Genomic DNA, 23,882 nt, shown 5'->3' on the forward strand with positions numbered 1-23,882 from the left:
GAGGCGTTCAGAGGCGCCACGGGTGGTCCTTAAAGACCCACTGTTTCTGGGCAGCTTTGTAGGGCTCCTGCGGAGGTTGCGGGATGCTCTCCACGCCCTGTCTCACCTGTCGGGGTCCAAGGGAGCAAGGTTCGGCACCCCGCACCCTTTCCAGCGTAGCTGCCGGCCCCCGGGGGTGGGGATGAGCCTCACACGGCCGGGCCGGGCGCTGCCCTCCTGCCCGAGCCCTTCAGCCGCGCTTCGCCGCAGGTGCGGTTCGCGCTGCCCCCGTCCGGGCTCCGGTGCGGCACCGCCTGCGTGCCCGAGACGAGGTTCCCTCGGCCGGGCAGCTCTCCCGCCCAGGACGGCTTTCCCCAGCCTGTGTTGTCGGTCGGGACTCGGTGCACGGCGCCGGTCAGCCCTGCACCTTCGCCCTCCAGGGCTCAGGGCTCAATCCAGGGCCGGCTCACCGGGGTCACTGACGGAGCACGCGGTCCTCCTGGCCGGTCTCCACCCTCAGGAGCCCCGGAGGTTTGGATTTCCCCATGGGGACACCCAGTACTCTCCCCTCCCTCCGGGTCGCGGGCGATGCGCGCTCTTGCCTCTACCGAGGCAGAGCTCGCCGCCCCCGAGCCCCCGGCAGCGCATCCTCTCCCGCCTGCCGCTCCGCCTGCCCCTCCTCGGCTGCAGGGGGGGTGCTGCGAGGTAGGCAAAAGGGAAAGTGAACGTAGCGGTCTGAAGATAGAGAAAGGCAGTCAACCTTAGACGTGTAGTTACTCAACCTTTATTATTTAAAAAAATTCATAAAAAAAAGGAAGGTGAACGAACGTCTTACAAAACCCCCCCACATAAATAGGACATTCCGTCCAGCTCTGGCTATTGGCAGTTCTAGTATTTGACAACATCAGACGCGATTTCCTGGCATTAGAGAAACCCATTTAAAAATCGGTCATCACAAAGAAATACTAGAAATCCCAGTTAGCACTTGCTAGGCAGCACGGAGCACTTGTACACAACTTTTCAGACACACACCCGCGCACACACGCAGCCGGGAACAGATCCCGTAGGAAGAGAGCCTCCTTAAAAAATAGTAAACGCTTAAAAAAAAAAAAAAAAAAAAAAAAAAAAAGGAAAGAAAGAGAGTTATTTACAAAACGCACATGGAAATACAGTATTGACAGAGCGTGGCTGGCAAATCAACATGATTTGAATAGAGAAAGGACTATGGCACGTCTTGCTCGAAAGCTCGCACAGCAGCCTCCTTCGAGTGTCCCCGCGGGAAGACAGCTCCTGCCATCTGCGACGCAGTGCCTTCTCCCTCCCCACCTCTCCTCCCGCCCTCCCTCGCCTCTCCACCCCTGCGCTTCTTGCCAGGTCCTTTTTACACTTGGATGACCACCGTGCTGGGGCTCTGAAGCCGGGTTTTGTACTGGTCTAGCCAGCTCCTCAGCTCCGAGATCTTGTAGCCCTCTGGTCCTCTGCCTCCCTGGTACATCACCTTCTCCTCCTGGATGATGTAGAGCCTCTCGAAGTAGGCACCGTAGGCGGCGCTGGAAGCATTGTCCATGGTGTCCACGGCCAGGGGGCAATCGGGCGCCCCTTCCCTCATCAGCTGAGCTGCCCGCAACCTGTCCTGGAGGCACTGGTGCTTGGGGATGTTGTAGGCTGCATCCGAGCTGACCCAGCCGTCGGAGGGGTGTGCTTCTTCAATGTACACCAGCAGGAAGTCGGCAATGTCCACGAAGTGCGCGGCCAGGCGCTGGAAGGACCTCAGGCGGGCCATGAACGGGGGTCAGGTGCAGCTGCCGAAGTTGAGGATGAGGGGCCTCTTGCCGCGGGCGAAGTCCAGGATGCGGAGCCTCTTCTGCCCGTCCAGCTGGATCACCTCGGGGTTAGGGGCCAAGGAACCCACGTGCGCCGACTTGAAGAAGTCCAGCTTCTGCCCGTGCCACACGGCTTTCAGCGACTCCAGCGTGAACATGCGGTTGGAGTCGGACACGCAGACCGGGGGGTCGTCGGGGGGCGGCTCCTCGCTGGCGCTGGCCGCCTCCTCCGCCGTGGGCATCGTCAGCATCTTCTTCCTAATGCACAGAAAATCCAGGAGCCAGAGCATCACGGCGGTGAGCAGGAAGCGGGGAAATAGGAGGATGCAGGCGGCCGCCTGGGTGAGCAGCTGCAAGGTGTGAACGCCGACGGAGTGGAGCATCGCAGCGGCTTGTGCTGCAGGGCGCTGGCTGCCGGGGGGCCCCCACGCACCCTGCGTGCCGGGGTCTGTGCAGCACAGCTGAGATCCCGCTTCTCTTTAAGCCCATTTTATAGTCAGGGATTTAAATGAAAAGTGACTCCACCTCCGTCCAGAACCCGCCCCTCTGGAACTTGAGCCTGGGGATTACCTACCCCTCCACTCTAATGACCTAAAAATACACAGACAAAAGGGGAGAGAGCCCCGGCGGGAGCCGCAAGGGACGTGCAACGGAGCAGGGTGCAGCCGCTATCAGGCGGAGCGGAGAGTCCGGCACAGGGCACCGCCGGGGTCCCCGGCCTCCGGCAGCGGCGGGCGCTCACCACCAGCCCCGCCAGGGACAATGCAACAGGCACAGCCCGCCCCCGGCCCGGCTCCCCACGGGCTGTGCGGGCGCTGCCGGGCGGGCGCGGGGCCGGGGCCGTCCCGGCAGCGCCTGCAGGTGACAGGGACAGCCGCCATCGCCGCGTCCCTCGCCGCGCCTTCCCCCGCTCCCCGCCCCGGCAGCCCGGTCGCCCCCTGAGCGCAGCCTCCGCCCCACCGCACGCCCCGGCGCCGCGGGAGCACCAGGGGCTCGAACCCGCGGCCACATCCTCCGGCGGCGGGACGGGCGGCGAGCGCTGCCCCAGCCCCCCGTGTCCCCCGGGCCCGCGCTGGGCGGGCCGGGCCCGGCGGCGGCGGCGGCCCCGGCGCGGGGGGCACCAGGTGGGCGCGGGCCGGTGGGCGCTGCCCCGGGCGGAGGAGGGGCGCGGGCGGCCGCCAGAGGGAGCTGTTGGCCGAGAAGCCGCGGCGGCGGCGGGAGCGCGGGGCCCCTCAGCCCCGGCCGGGGCGTCCGCGCCCGGCCCCGGCCCCGCCACCTGCCCGGGCCCCGCCACCTGCCCCGGCCCCGCCACCTGCCCGGGCCCCGCCACCTGCCCGGGCCCCGCCACCTGCCCGGGCCCCGCCACCTGCCCCGGCCCCTCCACCTGCCCCGGCCCCGCCACCTGCCCCGGCTCCGCCACCTGCCCGGGCCCCGCCACCTGCCCGGGCCCCGCCACCTGCCCCGGCCCCGCCACCTGCCCCTCACGGCACTCGCGAGTGCGGGGCGGCATCGCGGCCGCTGCGGGGCCGCTGCTGCGGGAAGCGCAACAATGGGTGGGCAGAGGAGACGGCGGAGGCGACAGGAGAGCGCCGCGCCTGCGATGTCCCGCTGCTCACAGAGGTGCTGCTGCATCCCCCAGAGCAGCGAGTCGGGGCAGACACTCCCTTACGGCGTCCCAGGAGGAGCCAGCAGTACTTTCTGCACCTGCCAAGTGACATACAAACACAAGCTTCTCACGGGACGAGGTCTGGCAAAATCCTTAAACTGAGGGCTGAAGTGTCACCTCACGGGCATGGCCAGTAGACCTGTGTGCTGCCCACAGAGTGGACAGCGAGTCGTTTTGGGTTGGGTGGGTTTTCTATCAGTAGCAGAGCGCTCACTATGCAGTTCTGAACACTGACTAGCCACCTTCAGTCTTCACCCATCAGGAGGAATGTATGGCCTGCAAATTCCTTCCTGCTGAACTAGATGGAGACCTGTCCCAGAAGAACAGAGTTTAAATGTAATTTGGTGTCTCTGCTCAGAACTTTGCCATTCCATTGTTGCAGGGTTCCCAGCTTGCAGCATGCAGTTCATTTCCCCACCAGCTTCCTCAGAAAGGGACATTACTTGTCCAAAACGCTGAACACTGCCCTCTGCTATGCAAATGTGGCTCATGCAACCCTGAGCTACCGCTGCAGCTGCCACTCACCTAGGTGCCTGTCACACTGACTTTGGGATGTGCAATGCAATGTGCCTCTGGGTCCTGAGTGCCCTGTTTCTGCCTGTGGCCAATGCCAGGTCCCTGGCTGCAGATTCCCAAAGGCCCCAAGGACCTGCAAGTCTCCCAGGTGCAGTTTGTACTCCAAAAGTGACTGTGCATGTCTGTACCTCCTCTCTATCATCTGCAAAATGGAAAAATGAATGCTGAGCCTCCTCATGGGAGGCTAGGCAGCTTGCTTCATTTTTATGTATCTTATTACAAGAACCCTAAATAAAAGGCAAAATTAAAATCCCATTTTATTTTTTTCTTTATCTGCTTCTGAATAGGCTTGTTTAGAGCAATCTAATCAGATGGCTGATTTGTAGTGCCCTGGTGCATCATCTTCAGTTGGAGTCAGCAGCAAGGTAATTCAGCATTTTAACATCTGAAAGGAAACGTATGCTCCAGACCTCATAAAGCCACGTTCATCCACTAGCCTGATTAATAACTTCTTTGGCATTCCACGGTGCTCAGTCCAGGGAAAATTACTGAGTAGATATTTACTATATTGTCAAACTTATTTTGAACTATTCATGTGGGCCTCTCACCACCTCTCTGTGCAGTTATGCAATCTTGAAAACCACAAATTAAAGCCTCTAAAGAGACGCAATAACAAATTGTGGTAGCTCTGAAGAAACCCCCAGGAAAAAAATTGATCTCTCAAAGTGACCTCTTCAAACTATGCTGACAGACAAAAGCCTGAGTAAACAGATGGGTTTGCAACCCTGAATATCAACAAACTTTGCTCTACTAGATCAGTGAGAGATATTCCGAGGTAAAAATGCTATTTGGTCTTATATACCCTATTTGCAGCTGGATAGGGACTTTGGAAATGACTATTTCTCCATTCCCTGTAAACAGCTTTGCTTTGTTTTTATAGCTTGAAGGAAACCTTTGAATTGGGGTTTCCTATCCAGCCGTGCATAGAGCAGAGAACTGAAACATTTTGCTTCACTAGCCCACTGCTACACTCTCCTGCCACAGGAAAATTCAAGCAAGTCCCGAGGTCACTGTTTCATGGTGGAACAAACAGTGGCTCTGCATGGCCCTACCATGGCCCTGCCTCTGCGTGGCCCTAGCCCTGCTCTGACGGGCTCAGCCGAGGTGCAGCGCTCGTGGGAAAGGGTGGAATTCCTTCTGCAGCCCTTTGGTTCTGTTTGAAGTGACGTCTTGGTGCTGTTCTCACGTCTGTGTTAAGCTGGATGGTTTTCAAAATCCTGTGTTTTAACACCATGAAAGCTCCTCTCTACTTCCCAAAGGCTGTACCTCCCAGTTGGAACTATTTTTAGGTGTGTGAAGGTAGTCAGTCTTTCTAGGAATCCATATCACTGATATTAATAGTGTGGGAACTTATATCTTCCTGTATACTGAGGATTTCATAGAATATATCCTAAAATATGGGTTTTACAGTGGCACATCTGGTTATGGGTGGTTTTTACTCTTCTGCATGTGGTCTGTGGTTCAGCAGTCACTAACTTAAAAATACATAAGTTTGTATGTGTGTGTCCTCGCACAAGTGCACATACATGGTTCACATTATTTCCTTTTTTCTGAGAACTTTATAGCTGTAGTTTTTCTTCATTTGATAAATGTAATTTATAACTCTTTTAAAGTTCTTTTCATAAACAGGAGCTACAAAATAAATTCAGCAACTTATAAAAGCAAAACCTCAAAAAGCTGAAATTAAAACCATCAGGTCTGCTTTGATGTAGAGGATGTGTTGAAATGGTATATTTACATGTTTATTTTCTATTTTATAATTTCCTGCACAAAGGCACGCAATACTTTCTGACAGGAACTGAAATGTATTTTGGAAGAGTTCCACCTCTCATGTCATCTAAGCTCCATGTAGTTAATGTGGTAGAACTCTATGTGAAGGAAATGAAAAAGACTTTCCCGAAATAAGAGCTGGGCAATTTCTACTCATCTAAGTGGCCACCCGGTGACTGAAGAGAGGTGCAGTGGTGCAGTGGTAAATTACTCACCTGTTTGGTATCTGTAAGAAGTGGGTAAATGTTATATTGCTGAAATTGGTGGTGGATAAACTCCATTCGCAGTTGTTTGCTTGTAGCAACACCTCTGGAAAAGTTACCATATGCTGGAGACTGTGCATGGGTCTGGCTTTCTCTGGAGCTGCCTCTTGCTTAATCTTTCACCACTTTTAGATGACACCTGTTCTTATTTTCCTCCCTTCTGTCTTTTTTTTTTTTTTAATAAAATATATATGACTCAGAAAAAAACCATACAAATCCAAGCACCAAGGCAATGACTGAAGTAGGTTTGAGTATGGAAAGAAAAAAAGTGCTGTGCTGCAGATTGTCTATAAAAACAGTAGCAGAGCCATGGCCTTTGAATCTCCTACCCACCCTGTCACTCTTACCTTCGAATACATGACAAGCATGTCACATATGACAAAGAGGTTCCGTGCACTGAACCTTTCAAATTTTTTCCCTCACTTTTTGCTGACTCTGGATTGAACTGGGAAAGAGTTGTTTAATTTGGGAGAACTGATTCCACAGTCTCTGTCAGTCTGAATCATTCTTGTCCTGTGACAAGCATGCCACAGGTCTGTTAGTGCAATGTTCACCCTGAGTAAGTGGAAACCAACATTTTCTTGAGCCTGTGAGCCATCTACCAAGGCTTTGACATGTGACCAAATGTACAGTTCCCCTGATGTGTCTGCACCTGCCTCTCCATGGCTGTTCCCTAGTGCCACTGTTGTGCCAGCAGCCTGTCAGGCGAGGGTAGAAACTAGATAACCAAAAGGTTCTGGATTAAAGAACTCTGGTTTTAAACCCAGATGGTTTTGGTGAGTGGGTTTACTTTAGAATCCCTAAAATAGTGTCTAATAGCAAAATTTTCAGGGCAACCTGAATGACAGAAGGCGCAACTTTCCATCAATCCTTCCTCACTTCTGCTTGCACTGTGTCTTTTGTGGTCCTAAAGGGATCTGCAGTGACATGCTTTGGGGACCAAGGAGGCAGAAGAGCTTGGCTTTAGGGAAAAAAAAGTTATTTCCTGACAAGTTTGTTCCCTAAACTTGCTAATGATGAAAGAAAATGATCATCTGTGGTGCAGGGAAAGCACAAGATAAATGGTCACAGCTTGTGGCCATGGCAGGGTTAATAGGACCATCCCATCAGACTAACTTAGCAATATTATCCATCCACTCCTGGGTGGAATTGCACAGGGAGAATGTGTTAAGAGCAGAAACAAGTTTCACTGCAGATGTGGATAGTCTGTGGATAGTGGAAGAGCACAGATGTACAAGAGGTGCCAGTGGCTGTCACAAGGTCCTGCTGAGCAATGTAGCTGGATAGGGTGCACAGATGGCTTCTGGGGGGAGCCAGCAATATCACCTTCAACAGCAGCTGCTAACACACCTCCATCAGTGGGAAATCAGATTATCCAGAACCCCCTGTGCCAAGCACATCCCTGCAACCCATCAAGCAAACTGTTCAAAAGCTTCTGTGGCTCAAGAGCTCAGGCTGGAGCCCCTGGTAGTACAGTACAATTACAGTGGTCTGAATGGTTTGCTCTGCAGCAAAGACAACAGTCTAGTCCAGAAGTGGAACCCTGCAGAGTTATACTTAAGCAGAGACTTTATACACAGTGAATACAGATTAAGTCTTTGTCAGAAAAGAGAAAATACTTCTAGTATTGTCTTTGTTTCAGGTGTGCTGTAGATGAGAAAAAGGAGACACAATTTCCTTGAATCTAAATCTCTTCTCAGAAGATTATAACAAAATTCACTGTGTGCAGTGTTTTGCAACAGAATACGTTTCAGTGCATGACATAAAAATTCAATATACTAGCACTGTTTAGAGATGGGGACAGCAGACTGATAACTCAGATTAGTTTTTCATCTTTTAGAAGGCAGCCTAGCAGGAGTATTTTCTCAAAATGTTACTGGGATATTTTGGAGGTGAAAGACTGGGTCCAGGCTCTGTCAGGGTAAAGGGAGCACCTTTGAGATCCTTTGCAAGGGGGCCTCTCACTGCTGTCTGGCAGTCTTTGTCACAGGCTGGTCCTCAGAGCCCCAAGGTTTGTGTGATGAAAGCTGTGAGTGATCAGCTGCAGAACTCCCAGTGCTTTCCTTGTGATTGTGATTTTGCACAAGCCACGTGGTATGATAACAGACAAAAGGGAGTCTGAAAAATCAGAGTCCAATATTCATCATTTCACTTTCCTTAGCAAGTGCAGTAGAATATAAAGATTTTCAATAGAATATAGTTTAATAATTCTCAGGTTTTAAGGTGATTGCATGTGCCCTGCCTGAAATGATACACAGGTTTAAATTTTCAGTCTTTAACAGACTCAGAGGGGAAGGCAAGAAAAAGTAGCATTTAAAAAAACATTTATTCAAGGAAAATCTTTAGGGATCCTGTATGGGATAATCTTCTTCAGGGTGACCCTCATTTTCTACAATATAATGGTTTTACCCAGCAGTGGTTTAATGGTTTTGAATAAGCTGTAGAGCAGAGGAACAAACATTTTAGTAAGAATGGAGGAGTTTACTCAGAAAGGCAGGAGCATCAGCCTTCTTTGAATATAGAATGGAGATGATTATTCTGCTGACCTTTTATCCCCACCATCATTAAAATGTATATTATCAACATAATGGGGTCTGGTTTTTTGTAAATGGTTGGTGTTAGCATGACTGACTTGTTTGAAGCAACTGACATTTGAGCAGGAGGCTGGAAGGCACCAGTGCTGTGCACTGAGGCTCTCATCAAACAACTTTCTTGCTTCAAGCCTTTTATTTGAACATAAATGTTTGTGAAGTTTTCCAGTGATTTTTTTCCTGGCATTCACCCCACGACTTATTATTTTTAGCCGTGTAAAATGGCATTATGCAATTGCTGAATTTGTTTCTTTCAGCCCATGATGATTTATAGGACTTAATTTCCAGGATACTCCCTTGAAGTTACCTTCTCTTTGTGACCTCAGGATTTCTCTTCCCAGAGCTTTGGTACTTATTTTTACCATTTCTGTGGTCGAGGTTTGGCAATGTTGTTTTGGATTAATGACAAACATACATAAGGACATATATAAGAACTGGAAGGAATACATGTCATAATCTCCTAATTTAATGTGTGGATTGTTTATCAATAGTAGAAAGAAGTTTCTGGAGAGGTTTAACACATCCTAATAATAGGCCTCTGCAGCCAGATAGAAAGATTTTGAAGTATCTGAACTACATGTAATTCTTCACTTGTTCCAAAATAGATGAAATTTGCTTATTTTAAATTGCAATGCAGTATTTCTTACTCAGACTTTTCCCAGAAAGAACTGGAAGTCAGTTAGTTTGGACAAGTATACATTGTTTATATGGAATATTTTAATTGACATAAAACTGTGCAAACCTTCTAGCTCCTCTGCTCTTGGATGAAGGAAAGATCTTTGGCATAACGATCCTGAATTTCTGTTCTATTTTTTACTTTTATGCAGGAAATTGCAAATAATTTAACGCACAAATGAAATTACTCAGCATTTTACTCAGTTGTTGAATTTTCCTCGTAAGCAGCATATTTTGCTTTCATCATATACCCACTAATTTTTTAACTTATTTTTTGATTTCTCTCTATATTCTCATCTAACTTCATGGTTTGTTTACTCAGGCTTAATTTCTTCCCTACACAGCCTACTGTGAATAAAGTGTTCCTTTGAAAATGATTAACTTTGCACTTTGTTTACAGTGTAGTCTTGCAATGTTAAATCTGATACTCATTAGCAGGAAAACAGAAATAAAAGGAGAAACATTAGTTATCACTGCCAATCATTTTGAATTCACTGGAATCAGGATCTGACCTGAAATGTTTAGGTTAGCTCAACAGCTTAAGTTGATTTGAAGGGTCTTAATGTTTATGCTTAACAGTGTGTCCTCCTATGACTTTTTATTTTTAACTGCTCAACAGTTCTCACTTTCTGTGAATTTTAAAGTTATTCTTAGACTAAGCAGTATAGTCTCTTCACAGGGAAAAACTGTGACAAGCTGATATATGTGATACAGCTCATCATTTCTGAGGTCACATCACATCTACCTGAAGATCCAGCAGGAAAAAACAACTAAATACTAAATGGTTACTTTTAAACTTAGATATGAAACTTCGGGTTCCAATTCACTATCTTTAATGTGTGAATTATTCTGCATACCTGGAATGGTCCACCCTTCCCTGTGGACCATTAATTTAATGGCCACAGTAGCAGTCTCTTGCTATTCTGTCTTACTTGAAACCAAGTTTATATTTCTTGAAACAAACAAAAAAATGTGGCCTTTTTAGAAATGTATTAATAACTCCTTTTTAAAAATGGGAATCATATACTTACATATGCAAATAAAATGGATTAAAGGGATCTAAGTCCATTTGTATAAATGGGAATGATCTTTGAAGAGCACATTTATTTCAAACTAACCCTGGATTTGTTAGGTAGTGAGGGAATAGTTTGTAAGAACAATTATGTGGTATTTGGAAGACCTGACATTTTCTCTCTTAACTAATTTTAATTGGCATTGTGATCCCACTGGGCCAAAAAACCCCAAACAAGGAAGACAGCAGCAAAATATAAATGAGGAGTAAAGTATCTTAGCTGATGAAATAATGGACAAAAGCCTTTGAAGCCTTTTTACAAGTATCTTCTTCAAAGTGGGGTGATCCTTGAGCAGTTGTGGCCCATGTCTATTCCTTGGCCTCTTCTACAGTTGTTGACATTGCACTGCCAATGAAGCAGCTGTCACTTTTTACCAGCATAATGCCTGCCAGCAGCTGGCTCAGAAGTGCTGCTTTTAATTAAATTTCTGATTTCAATTGGATTTTGGTTTGCAGTTCACAGCTAACAGAGATTATCAGGATGGGGTCTTATGGGGCATCTGTGGGTATTTCAGACACCTCTGTGTCACAGAGATGTGTTCAGAAAAAATAAACATCTCCTTAAAAGTTGTTAGTTTTTTGCCATTACTTGTGAGAGCTCTTCCAGGATCTTGCTGCTATAATGGATAGAATTATTCATATTTTCAGTTTAACTCTATCTATGGCATATTTACACTGCTTGTTGGCGTGCCAACATTGTCTCTTTGCTGAGGCAGTTATCCTGTCTCCCATTTCTCTGTGAATTAAAGAATTGTAGAATCATTAGATTGGAAAAGATCTTTAAAATAACTGAGGGCAGTCCTACACCCTGGGGCACCACTCCACTGGGACTAACAAGCCAAACTCTTGCAGGGTGGGTTGGCACTGATGGGGACAGGCAAACCCAAGCTCTCTGCTAACAATCTCAGTGAGCTGAGATATGAGTTGAGCCTCTCCTACTGCCTGTAGAGCTATGGCAGTGGAATGCTAAGCCTGAGCCTGTGAGTTCTGCTGGAGACTTCATTAGCACTGATTTAGTTCAGGCCATGTGGATTTTGGGACAGTATGAGTCCAGCTGAGGCTCACATTGGTCTGCACCTGTTTGTTCAGATGTGTGCACAGTCTATTGTTGTGAGATGAATTTTCCATTTCTCTGATTCTTCTAGAAGCAATTTTCTGCACCTGTTTCATGACAAGTCTATTTTGCTACATCATATATGAAGGAATTAATTGCAGAACAAAAAATGGCTCTACCCTCTCCTCCTTTTCCTTGCATTTGCACTGCTTGGCAGAGAATATGGTCACAGGTTCAGCACATTCTCATCAGTCAGGCTGGCCTCTGGAAGTCACAGACAAACACAGATGCAGCTTGACAGCTGAATACCTGGGCAAGGAGCGTGGCACATTGGGGACATGCTGGGTGTACCCTACACACGCTGTGTTATTTGAGCACTGCTTTGTAATATGGCTTGGACCTACTGGAAACTCAAAGCACAAATGAAAAGTTTGGGTACATTTTGTTCTGAAGCCTCTCTTGTATCAGCCAACACACCACAGAGTCAACCCATCTTGGTGAGCCTGGTGTGACCGAAGAGGCTCGGGCGGATTGTGCACTCGTGGGCCATCTGTGTTCACATTTCCACAGGCTGGATTTCCTGCTCATGTGGTGCATGGCATGGGATTTCCCAGGAACAAACATGGGAGCCCAGGCACATGCTCGGGGGCCGTGTGACAGGGCTGTGGCTGTGGAACTTCCCCATATGGAGCACAGCTGTGTCTGTCCTTGAAAGGAGTGACCTAAATTTTACACAGTATTCTAGTGACGTATGACCAGCACATCCCTCACTGCTGGATGTCCCATGTGTTTTTGAATTGTACTTGTTTACCATTGCTGCCTCTCTTTAGGGCCTTATACTAACCATGACTTTGATTGAACCATCTAGTCTTTTCTCCTCCACGTGCAGCTGGCAAGTGCCCAGTTTATTGTGATATTTTTTGCTGCCAGCTTCATGAATTTGAGCTAGGCAGTTCTGGATTTCATCCTGTTCATACTGCTTCATTTCTTGAAATTGTTTAGTTTTTCCAGTGAAATACTCCAGTCCTGTTTTGTACACTCACACACTTCCTAAGGTTGTTCCCAATCTTTGCACCCCAGTGTTCTTTGTCATATATATGGTCTGCTGACCATATTCCTGTATTTTAATTTGATCATGATAATAAGACAGCAGATAACCTTAGCTGATGTAACTGTCACAGCTTTTGCTATCAAAATAGTGCTGGTAGTGTTCCCAGCTAAGGTTCTGCCAGAATGTAATTAGAAATGTACCTTTAAAATGTGATCTTTCTTTAACTACTGTAAACATCTTTTAAAAGAATTCCAAAGGCTTTGCTTAAAAATAAAACTGTTCTTATGAAACACTTACTCTTATACGAAATTAACATTAAGGATGTAACATAATATTAAAGGTATTACAATATTAAAGTTTTAGATTTCCATTATGAGGAATATTTGCTCTTGTTTAACTCAGCCACAACTTTTCCTATATACAGATTCATTTAGGTTGGAAAAGAACTGCAAGATCATGGAGTCCAACCTTTGACTGACTACCACCTTGTCAAATAAACCGTAGCACTAAGTGCCATGTCCAGTCATTTCTTGACCATCTCCAAGGATGATGACTCCACCACTTCTCTGGGAAGTCCATTTCGATGCCTCACAACCCTGTTATTCAATGCTTGACAACCCTTTCAGAGAAGAAATTCTTCCTGATGTCCAACCTGAACGTCCCCTTGTGCAGCTTGAGGACATTTCCTCTTCTTGTCACTGATTCCCAGCTTCCTTTCAGGTAGTTGTAGAGAGCAATAAGGTTTCCCCTGAGCCTCTCTTTCTCCAGACAAAACAACCCAGCTCCCTCAGCTGCTCCTCATATGACTTACAGTGACTTCAGCTATTGTGACAAAGCACACACCTCCTTTTGAATCATATGCCAAAGAGATATTGCAACAATCAGTCCTGCCATCAGTCTCTTCCAACACTGGTGTTGAAGTTGGCCTTTAAAGCAGTTTTGTTTTGTTAACCTAAGGACTGGGCATTATGTTGCTATTTTCTCTATGCCACAAGGGCTGTCTGGTTCCCATCCCCTTTCTCCAACTTTCTGACTGTGCAGAAAACTGAAGAAATATAAACCAAATGCAGTAGTACATCTGAAAGCAGTCTAGGTAACGACTCCAAGAGACAAGCTGGGCCACATCTCGCATATGTTCAGTGCTGATGATTGAAGTGTTGACATTGTCATGGTGACAATTAAGAAGCAAGAAGGGGAGGATCCTAGATCTGGCTGATTTAATGGGAATATTTTGGTTCTAATATCTGTCTATTGCTAAGAACCACCCAAATTTAGTCCTAGCAATCTTCATGAATATGAACCCTTTTTAGAGGGAACAAAACTGGAAAATTGTGTGTACTGAGGAAACAGGAAGGGGTCCTGTGCTGAGCAGCCCCATTTTTTGAGAGCGTCAGCTCATCTGGGTAATCAGGACAGAAATTGCTTAGTTAGTGGGTGCCACCATCACTTTGGCCAGTTGGTCTGAGAGAAGATGATGAAATTTGAGCATTTGGCAATAGGAGGCAGTGATGATGCCTCCAGCATTTAATGAATCACTTTTAAAGATGTTTGGAACTTGTTCTCATTTCTAGGTCCTAATTGGTCAGAGAAGGATTTTATAAAACATTTATTCTGCATTCTCTGTGTAAAAATGATTTACTTTATTTGGTGTTTGATGCATTTTTTTTTCCCAGTAGGACATCAAGCCATAATCTGTTAAACACCTGCATGGAAGTTTCACAAAATGACCTGATATGGTAAATATTGTTATAGACTATAGTTGAAGAGGTGCTTATTTTTACAGCTATGAGAACTGTAGAAACAGAAAATATTTTTTCTAAAAAGTTCTGGCATCAACCTTTTTCTCTTATAGAGAGCTTTTTAGTATAGAATTAAAGTTGCATAAGTATATTTCCTAGCACTAAACATTCTAAAAATAATACAGGATGATAAATAAGGTGACATTTAAATTCAGTACAGCGCTCACTGCCATCAAACTCTGTAACCACAGCCCTCTTGTACAGATATTTAATTTAACAATACATCACCTTAGATTCACAGCTTTGAATAGCTGAAAAGTCCTCATGTAATGCTTGCCCCTGACCCCCAATAATTTGCCATTTGTTTGAATGGCATTCAGTGAGTAAGCACTTGAAGCAGGGTACTTCTGCACATGTAAGTAATGTTTGTATGACATTTAATTTAGCACTGTATATTATGTCTCAGGCTTCACTTTCTGGGAAAGGTGATGTGAGGAAATTGCTTTAATAAGTAAGGACCAAAAAATTCATTATTTACTGCATGTTAATTTGATGAATAATTTTTTAATTCTAGATGGATTTTTGTCATTCAGCTTCTGAACAACGTAATGTTGGAGTTCAGCCCAGGTCTTTGTATCCTGAGGTACATAAGGATGGCAGTACTAAAGAGGTTGTTAGCAGCTTTCTGGCAGTTCAGATATCTTGTGTGTTTCCACATAAGACAGCTGTTCAAATGCAGAATTCCTCTCCCCATATGTATTTGAAGTGTAGGGTGCAAATTTTCACTTTTCTGCTGTAATTGAGCTATATAAAATTGTGCCAGAATTTGGTGTATTTGTAACTGGATAGTGTTATAAATGCCTGAAATACAACCCTTCTATTCAAAATATATCTGGTAGGTTATTCTTTTGTTTGCTGAAGTTTTGGTTTGCTGCTTTTTTTAAACTTTTTTTTAAAAAAATATTTCTTCAGTAGGAAAAATGAAGTGCATTAAGTTTTTTCAGTTGGCCTGTTTGATCTTTCCCAGCTTGAACATAAAAATGTCACAGGAACCTGTGACTAATCTGAAACACAAGGTGTGACTAAGGCAAATTTTCAAGGCCATACTGAAGTATGACATACTTTAAAAAAAAAACAAACTTGGAAGTCCTGGTCCAAGCTGGCATGCCTTAGTTATGGTAGTGTTTTGAATGGTACATCAGAAACTGCAGGGGTGAATATAAAGCATTGTGTCTCTTTTCATCTCTGTTGCTACTCTTCATGAAAAGGCTATCTACATCACTTCTGAATTAGCAGCATCTCAGTCTCCATCTCTGAGTACTGCTTTTCGTCCTGTTACACTTTCTTCCCAGGATGTAATGTCATTTCTCAAAGTGGCTCCTCTCCAAGCTGTACCACATTAAGCATGGCTAGATGTACATCTACTTGTGGGCCACCAGTCTTCACCCAAATGTAGCTGCTGACCTACTCAAAGACAATGCTAATAGTAGCCACAGATCCATAGTTGCTGAGTGTCATATGTGCTTGTCCAAGAGGAATTCATGGACCTATCAATGCACTACAATGCACCCAATAACCACAAGTTCATAACAATTTTTGACTATTATTAATACAGTACAATACAAATGAATGTGTTAACAGTGCTGTTGTTGTTTGGAAGTAGCAGAACAGTTCTTATGAGAGAACAGTTTCTATTTTCCTACCACAATTATTGCACATTACTATTCATTTCAATAGAAATAGAAATGAAAAGTTACTCAGGCTTTGGAATATGAATGTTTAATATCTCTCTTATACATCTATTTTCTTCTTTTAGTTTATTCACTGTGTGTGTTTCCTTCTCTCACTCTGTACCCATTAATATAATTAAATAATGATTTAAAAAAAAAATATAACTTCAAAAGAGAAATGTGATTTTCCCAGCATGCTCAAATCTTGGGTGGTATACAGCATTGTCACTAGCCATATAATTTAAAATTAACACCATTGACAAATGCTGCTTTAAAGCTTCTATTAAAAAATCATAACATGTGAGTGTGGTAGGGCTTTTTTGCTGATCTAGATTTACATTTGTGTAATTTACAGTTAATAACTGGAGAGATCTTGTTCTAGCTTGATTACTCTTCTTCAGTATATCCCTTGTTTTGTATCCTATTATTCACTCAAAGAAGTTAATTAAATGAATCAGAGTATAAGCTCACATTTGTTGCAACAATCACAATTCCCCATAGATAATTTTCTTTGGCTGGTCTTGCTGGGATTTCCAGGAAGGTTCCCAGAAACTGTTTCACAGAATAGAGGGATTTCTCTTTTTAAAATCCTTTTTTGGAGTTACACAAATCTGAGTCCAGAAGAGTTTAATTTTTGAGACATAACCATGAATTCTACATGCATGTGTGACTCTATAACAACAAAATCTCAGAATAAATTGCATTTAAATTGAATCTTGTTTGATTTTTTGTGGTTGGCTTTGGAAACATTTGGTAGTTATTTTCCATTGAAATTCATATGCTCTTGGGGCAGCAATATGTTTAAGTTCTTCTCCTGTTATTTCTGCTCTGTAACCTTAATTTTAAAGCTTGTTTTCAATTTTTTTTTCCGTTTGCTGTGTTGTGTGTACTTATCTTTCACATAGCAATAGATAATTCTGCATTTGGTACTGGTGGTCTTAGTGTGCATGTAGTTGTGTTGAAGGGCTACAATATATGGCACAGTAAATAGCATTGTTCTTTATTTTGAGAAAGAGAGAAGGAAGGGTTCTAATTTATATCCATGTTGCTGAAATAAAAATGTGGCCTCTCCATTCAAGAATGTGCCTGTAATTTTTCAAATTTACTTGTAAGGCTTAGATGACCCATTTATAGCTGACTAAACTGGGATGTCTTTAAGAAATAAATTTTTAGAGAAGAATGTTCAACACTACAGAAATTTTGATAGGACAAGCTGGCCCCAAAGAATCAGTAACATTCTCAGCTTCTGTCTGTGAGTGAAGTGGGGCTCCCTTGGTTTCTGTTGGTTTTGTTGGGTAAAGATGCATGATAGCTTGATTCTTATTAGACATTCAATAATAATGTATCATGCTTCAGTGTACTGACATTCTGATGGCAGACATTAAAGATAAGGCAGCATGGTATGAGTCAAAAGGGAGAAACTCTTTGGGGATTTTGGGATTTTATTTTTGCTTATTAACAATGAATTGAAGACATTTCTATGAGAGCAGGGGAAAGCTTCCTCTGAGCACGCAGCAGACGGACAAGGTACAAGTCAGCTTGAATCCAGAAGCTGTGTCACTGTGTCAGTGTTCCACGGTTTTGCAGGAAACAGCAGCTCAGACAAAGTCACCTGCTCACAGTGCTGCACAATGTTTCTGCTAATGCTGGGTTGCTTCTTGCCAGCCTAAAGGGATGAATGACTCTGACTTCTCAGACATACACAGACATGCATCCATTTCTGTGAGTATCAAAGGCTTGTTCTGAGGGTTCCCACAGCAGTGAAAGCCATCCAGTCATCTCTAAGGAGGTTTTTATAATATCCCAGGAACTCTAACCAGAATTTATTGAGGCTAAGTGTCATATCTAGGAGCTGCAGCTGAAGTATGGTTTCAAATGGTAAATACAAAGTAAGAAAGTAAGATTCTGCTTCCAAAACTTGAGCCTGAACTGGGAGGAAACTTAGATGGAAATGATCATCCAGCCCAATCTCTTGCCAAAGCAAGATTATATCCTGCAGGCTGTTTCCTAGCATTTGCCAGTCTGGCTATAAAAACACCAAACAAATAGGCTCCATTACTGGGAAGAGTCTGGGAGACTGTTCCATTGTTTAAGAAACATCATGCCAGTTCATTGTTTTCTGAAATTAAGTATTTGTTTTTTTTCTTATCTTAGTTACATCTTATCCTTGGTTATGTTCTGAGATACCAAATTAAAATCTGACATTATTAAAGGCAATATAGTTCTTGGCTCTTACAATCTACCTTTCTGTCCTCAAACCCAGGCAAAGGGCTGCACAGCTGCATGATCATAATTACTCTATGCTACAAGGGCCAGGGCAAATGATGGCTATAAAATGCCTTTTGCTGCCTTTTTGTATTGGGCCTCCTCTTTCTTAATTAACAGCTTTCTCCAACCCATCACAGCTTTTGCTGTTCTTCAGTGAGTGTTTGCCAGTGGCTGTATCTACTTCAGTAAGTAGTGTGGCCTTGTAAGAGTATGGGCTGAAAGTGAAACAGGACCTATAGAATAAAATGGTTGGTGCTGATGGCTTAACATCCACAGTCCTGCATGCATTAAGGTTTTGGAATAGTTCTGGGCTGGTCCCTCAAACTGCATGTATGCGCTGGTTGGAGATCATTATATGGACTTCTGGAATGCATTTTCTGATTTAGTTTTGTATCAAAGTCTGTGAGTATGAGTTTGTTTTGTTATGTGAATCTGAGCATAATATGTAAGGATGAACTAAAATGCTGGTGGAAGATATAGTCCAGATATTTTTGAGTGTGTGTGTTGTCCAGAGCTGAATGCAACATTATGTACCAACAAGAGAGATTTGAGTCAGACATCAGGAAAATGCTTGTAATGATAAGGGCAATGAAGCACTGTAGAAGTTGAATAAAATCTATGCTGAAATGTTTCTAGGAAAAGGATAAGTAAAAAATTATTTGCTAAGAAGAAAGATACAATTGTTCCTACATAGAGAAACAGAAATGGATTTAGTCAGTTATGGCATCCCTTCAGGCCAAATTTCCCCTGGAGAAAAGGCTTGTGGGGGGACCTTATTGTTCTCTACAACTATCTAAAAGAAGGTTGGAGTGGGGTGGGAGTCAGGCTCTTTTCCCAAGTAACAAGCAGTAGAACAAAAGAAAAGGGCCTCAATTTGCACTGGGCAAAGTTTAGATTGGCTATTAGGAAATGTTTTTCATGAAAAGGGTTGTCAAGTGTTGGAAGAGACTGTCCAAGGAAGTGGTGAAATCACCTTCCCTAAGAAGGGGACATGGTTTAGTGGTAGACCCAGTGAGTTTTAAGGCCTTTTCCAACATAAACCATTCTATGGGTGTCCCTTTTTCTTATGCATATTACTTTCATTCTTTCCAGTTTTTAAATTTTATGTCCTTCCTCCTGCAATTCATTATAATTTTTTCTTTCCCTTGTCTGTAACTTGTAACTTGTGCTAGTTAAGCTATATTATGGAGTCTCACTGAGGGCAATTTACTCTCCCAGACACCAAAAGTTTTTAACAAAGTTGACTCAAAAATCTTGTCTAGCAAATAATATACATCATAGGTGATAATCTACCGTGAGCCAGATTTCAAAACACATATTATGTTTTCTTCAGGTCTGTTTAAATTCAGGTTCAGATGAGAAATAATAATAAATGCTTTACTAAACTGATGGCATATAATTGTAATTACAATATTAATTTGTATTTCAGTCAAGTGGAAAACTTCCATTAATAAAATTGCCACCATTCTCTTCCTCTCTATTGTACAGTTTTGGGAATTATTGTCAATATTTTTTGTATCAATATGTTCACTGTTGAGAAAGAAGTGTCTTGAAAGAGAACTGCACCCCACAAAACACACGTTTCAGATCCAAACTCCAAACAAATCCTACTCCTAAGCCTCCGATCACTCAAAAAAAGAATCAATAAATTTTGGCCTCTCTACCATTTAATTGAAATAGATATTGAGACATTGAGTCACTAAGGTTTCTTATAATGCCTCCTTTCTACATAATAAGTTTTTTCTTTATGCATTTTCTGCTGTGGCTTTTGAAGATTCCAATGTCTCTAGAGGATGGGCTTTTAAGTGGATGGTACAGGTGTCCAGTTTTGACACAGAGAAGCAGTCTAGACTTGCCTCTTGGCTGCTGTTTAATGCAGTCTCTGGGAAAAAGAAAACATAGACTTAAACTTACCCTACTAAAATGTTTTAAAATCCAGGACACTCATTTCCCAGTAATTTATCTTAAAGCTGATTAATGCTCTAAAGATAAAAAAGATTTAAAGATCCAAAGCTACTTCATATGTATTCTTTTGTGCTGATGATATTTTATTTAGAAAAATATATACTTTCCTTTCTCAGGTATTTCCAATTTTCTAGGATAAATAATATTCAGAAATATTTCTTGATGTCCAAAATTATGTGTATAACCCTACCCATTTCTGATACTGAATTTAGTAATGTTAAAAAAGAACAATAATGGGGGAATGTTTTGCTACAAACATCGGTTTTGGAATGAAAACATTTTCATCTATGAGGCTCCATTTGTTCTGCAGTTAGCAAATACTTCAATTGACACTGTTGTCAAACCAAGGACATAAAACTGAGAGTGTGATATGTTATCTACTGCCAATTACGTAAGTTTGTGATGCATAAGTTATTGCAAAAAATGGGGTCATGACCCCTAAACCAACTCCTTTTGAAGTTGTAGCTCTTCATAAAACCTCCCGCATATTTGTATATTTTAGTTGGTTAACTCTTAACTGATTTTATGCAAGTGCTTATGAGAAAGATTATATGACATTAAAGAAAAAGCAGCCTTATATCTACCAAAATACCAATTTGTTGATATGCTTATAGAGAGGTGAATATGACTAAAACATGGATTTTAGTTCCTAATCAAAGTACTTAATCCAAGTTCCTTATCAAAAAGATGCTTGAAAATAAATATTTTTGACCATCAAATGTAAATTTTAATTATTGCAGTATATTATCTAGCAGCATAGTGAGAAGATTTGGACTCAATCTCTCCAGTTCTTGTCTTACCTTTTATATGATCTTTTATGGCAATGTTACACTAAATCACCGATTTTTCCCTATTGCTTTCACTTATCTTTCTGCATGAATTAAACTCATATAAATATGACTAAAGCTCATATTTGTCATGTCAAAAGAGTGTGTAAGTAATAGAATTAAACCTTCATTTGAAAAATGCCAGCAAAGCTGGGAAGAGTGTTAGGTGAAGAAATCATTTGAAACTGGAAAAAGTTCCAAAAAGTGAGGTCCTTTTTCATGTCTGGGGTAGAGTTTCCAGCAACTTTAAGACTCAAGATACTGTGATGCTAAAGATATGTAGCACCTTCACTCAAATGCAAGGGGCTTGTTAGAGGGTAATTTAGCTAAAGGTTTTTGTTTTTTACTTCAGAAAGGAAAAATGTATGACTTTTAAATATTAGTTATTTTCAAAATTTGGTGGAATTATGACCTTTCAGAGGATTGGACAAAGCCTCTCGCCTCTCCTAGAACAGCAAGAAGTCCTTCCTCATTCAGGTCAAGGACTGAAAAACAGGTGATTCATACTCTACTAGATAACTTTACCAAGGATTTTTTTTTTCCTTGTGTTTTTGGGAACCCTCAGCTACTTCTGTTGCTCTGCAACTTGCTAACTTCATACAAGAAGTTACCTATTCACTGACCTGGGAAAAGACCAATGCAATAGTTCAATGGGCAGCCTGAGTTCAAGCCCTTGTTCAATTAATGGTTATTTATTTATACAAAGTGCAACAGGTCCAACAGGAGAGTCAGAATACAAGAAGAGCTTGATATTTTGGTGTCCAGAAAGCTTGCCTGAAATACAGGATTTTGACATCTTGCAGAACAGAAACTTGAAATCTGGACTCCTGTACTACCAGTCAGTGTCTCAATCATAGGATGATTATCTAGGAGGGGTGGAAGTTTTCTTGCTCTTTGATGTATTTCATCCTAGGCATGAGAATCTTCCCCAGGTAGAAACTTCATAAGAACTGGTAAGTACCCACAAAAGGTTTGGTCTCGAGGGAATAGAATTTCTCAGTGGAAGAATGCATCACTGTAAACTCCAATGGGGACATGACTAGAGTTCTTACGACCATGTAGGTCCAGAGCGGTTTGTCCATTGTGATGATCCATCAATGTCCTGAGTTTGAAGGGGAGGTCAACAAGCAGTGCTGGAGGGCATGAGTCGCAGGAAGCCTGCAGAATGCCAAAGCATATGTCTGCGTAAGTGTCAGACTTGTAAATCAGCTGTTGGCACAGAAGTTTAACAATGGGGAAATGCTCACATATAAACATTCGTTTGGGGATTAGGCTTATGAGTCTGGCTGCTTTTAAACACTTCAGCTGACATTGATATAAAACCAGGAGCCTGACATGTGATCTCTTGCCAGTTGCCTTCAAATTACCATGTCTGATGAGAGAAAAAAGAGATGAAGTTAATGGAGAAATGGGACAGGTCATCTGGACTCTGATAATTAATGTTCCCTAGAAAATAAAAGTTTTGAAACTTTCCTGGAAATGAAGTTTTATGATCTGCTACAACAGCCCACAGGGGGAATGCTGAAACCTACACATATTGACAATTGTGGTATTACCAGACAATTAATTTTTATGAGTAATTTCCAGAGCAACCCTCAACCATTCAGTCACGCACACAGTGCAACAGTGTGCCATGGAATCGAGACTCAGCTAAAGGCCAAATATTATACAGATTTATTAATATTTGCAAAAAAGCTCCCAACAGCAGAGAGCAAATTGAGCAACAGGATGGGGAAGAAGGAATGGACTTGACAATAAAATGAGTTTTGTAAGGATATAATCCAGAGCATGGTGAACTCAACAGAAAGATTTCCCTTGGTTTTTTAAGGTCTTGGATAGATCTCAAGAGACATGAGACACTCCATCTCATACCTTTCCCCCTACTTTTTCCATCTGAATGGAAAATACTTCTTGTTCACAAAATTCTTGTTCACAACTGGCATACCCTTTAGTGACCAAGAATTACAAGAAAATGTTGATCACATTTGAGATGTAGAGCCAAGAATCTCTACCTAAGTAGTCCCAGAAGTGGCTCTCCAATGGCTAAGCAACTGGCAAATTCTCTCTAACAGTACCTTCATATTTGTACTTAATGTTGCAAAGCCATTCTGCTTTCTCACTTAAAACACAAAGAATAATGAAGTAACTGGATTTATAATTTCATTTCTCTGAAATCCTTCTCAATACACAACTTGCAAAGGTAATGACCTGTTTAGTTGTCCTCTTATTATAATGTCTAGTCTAAGTAGTAATAGCTGTTACTTCTGAAAAGTTATTAAATACTTCAGTAGTTCTTAAACCATGCCAAGGAATACTTGTAATAAAAGAACAATGAAGAGAGATGACTGGAGATGAAGTTGTAGAACTGAATTTGTTTGTACTCAGAATAAAATAATAGTTCTGTCAAAGTCCCTGTTAAAGGCTGTTAGACAAAATGATATACTTTGCACTAAGTGAATCTATATAGATCATGGGTTATGGCCAAAAGTGATAGATCTCCGAGATAAGCTTGGTTATCTATTTTCAAAATTTTTCCTTCTGTGGCAACAAAAGATTGCTGCCTATGTAAGTAATATTCGAAAAACTCACCCTGCTGTGATAGCAACTCTTATTTCATCCTACACACTGAAGAACATAATTTATCTTAACACTAGGCATTGAGCAAAGCTAGCTGTGGGGAAGTAGTACTAATAGGGTTTCCTTTTACTGCTGAACTCAATTGAAATCTGCAGTCAAGCCAAGCCTGGTTTAAGTACTCTGCTGGTTATTTTCTTTAACGTGGTGTGAAAGACCAAGGCTGCTTTATTGCAATGGAAGGATAAGTTACCAGCAA

At 42.9% G+C, this 23,882-nt stretch overlaps 1 protein-coding gene and 1 long non-coding RNA gene across 2 annotated transcripts in view; both read right to left on the reverse strand.

Moving 5' to 3' along the window:
- Positions 1-23,882, reverse strand: part of LOC144246381 (uncharacterized) — a 92,017-nt gene that overhangs the window by 19,785 nt on the left and 48,350 nt on the right. The gene's annotated exons all lie outside the window — the stretch shown is intronic.
- On the reverse strand, positions 1,356-2,263 carry DIO3 (iodothyronine deiodinase 3). Its single transcript, XM_021549630.2, has one exon. The coding sequence runs from the start codon at positions 2,183-2,185 to the stop codon at positions 1,361-1,363; it is 825 nt and encodes a 274-aa protein (XP_021405305.1). The 5' UTR covers positions 2,186-2,263; the 3' UTR covers positions 1,356-1,360.

The sequence above is a fragment of the Lonchura striata genome, chromosome 6 (genome assembly GCF_046129695.1).
Source record: "Lonchura striata isolate bLonStr1 chromosome 6, bLonStr1.mat, whole genome shotgun sequence".
NCBI classification, from domain to species: domain Eukaryota; kingdom Metazoa; phylum Chordata; class Aves; order Passeriformes; family Estrildidae; genus Lonchura; species Lonchura striata.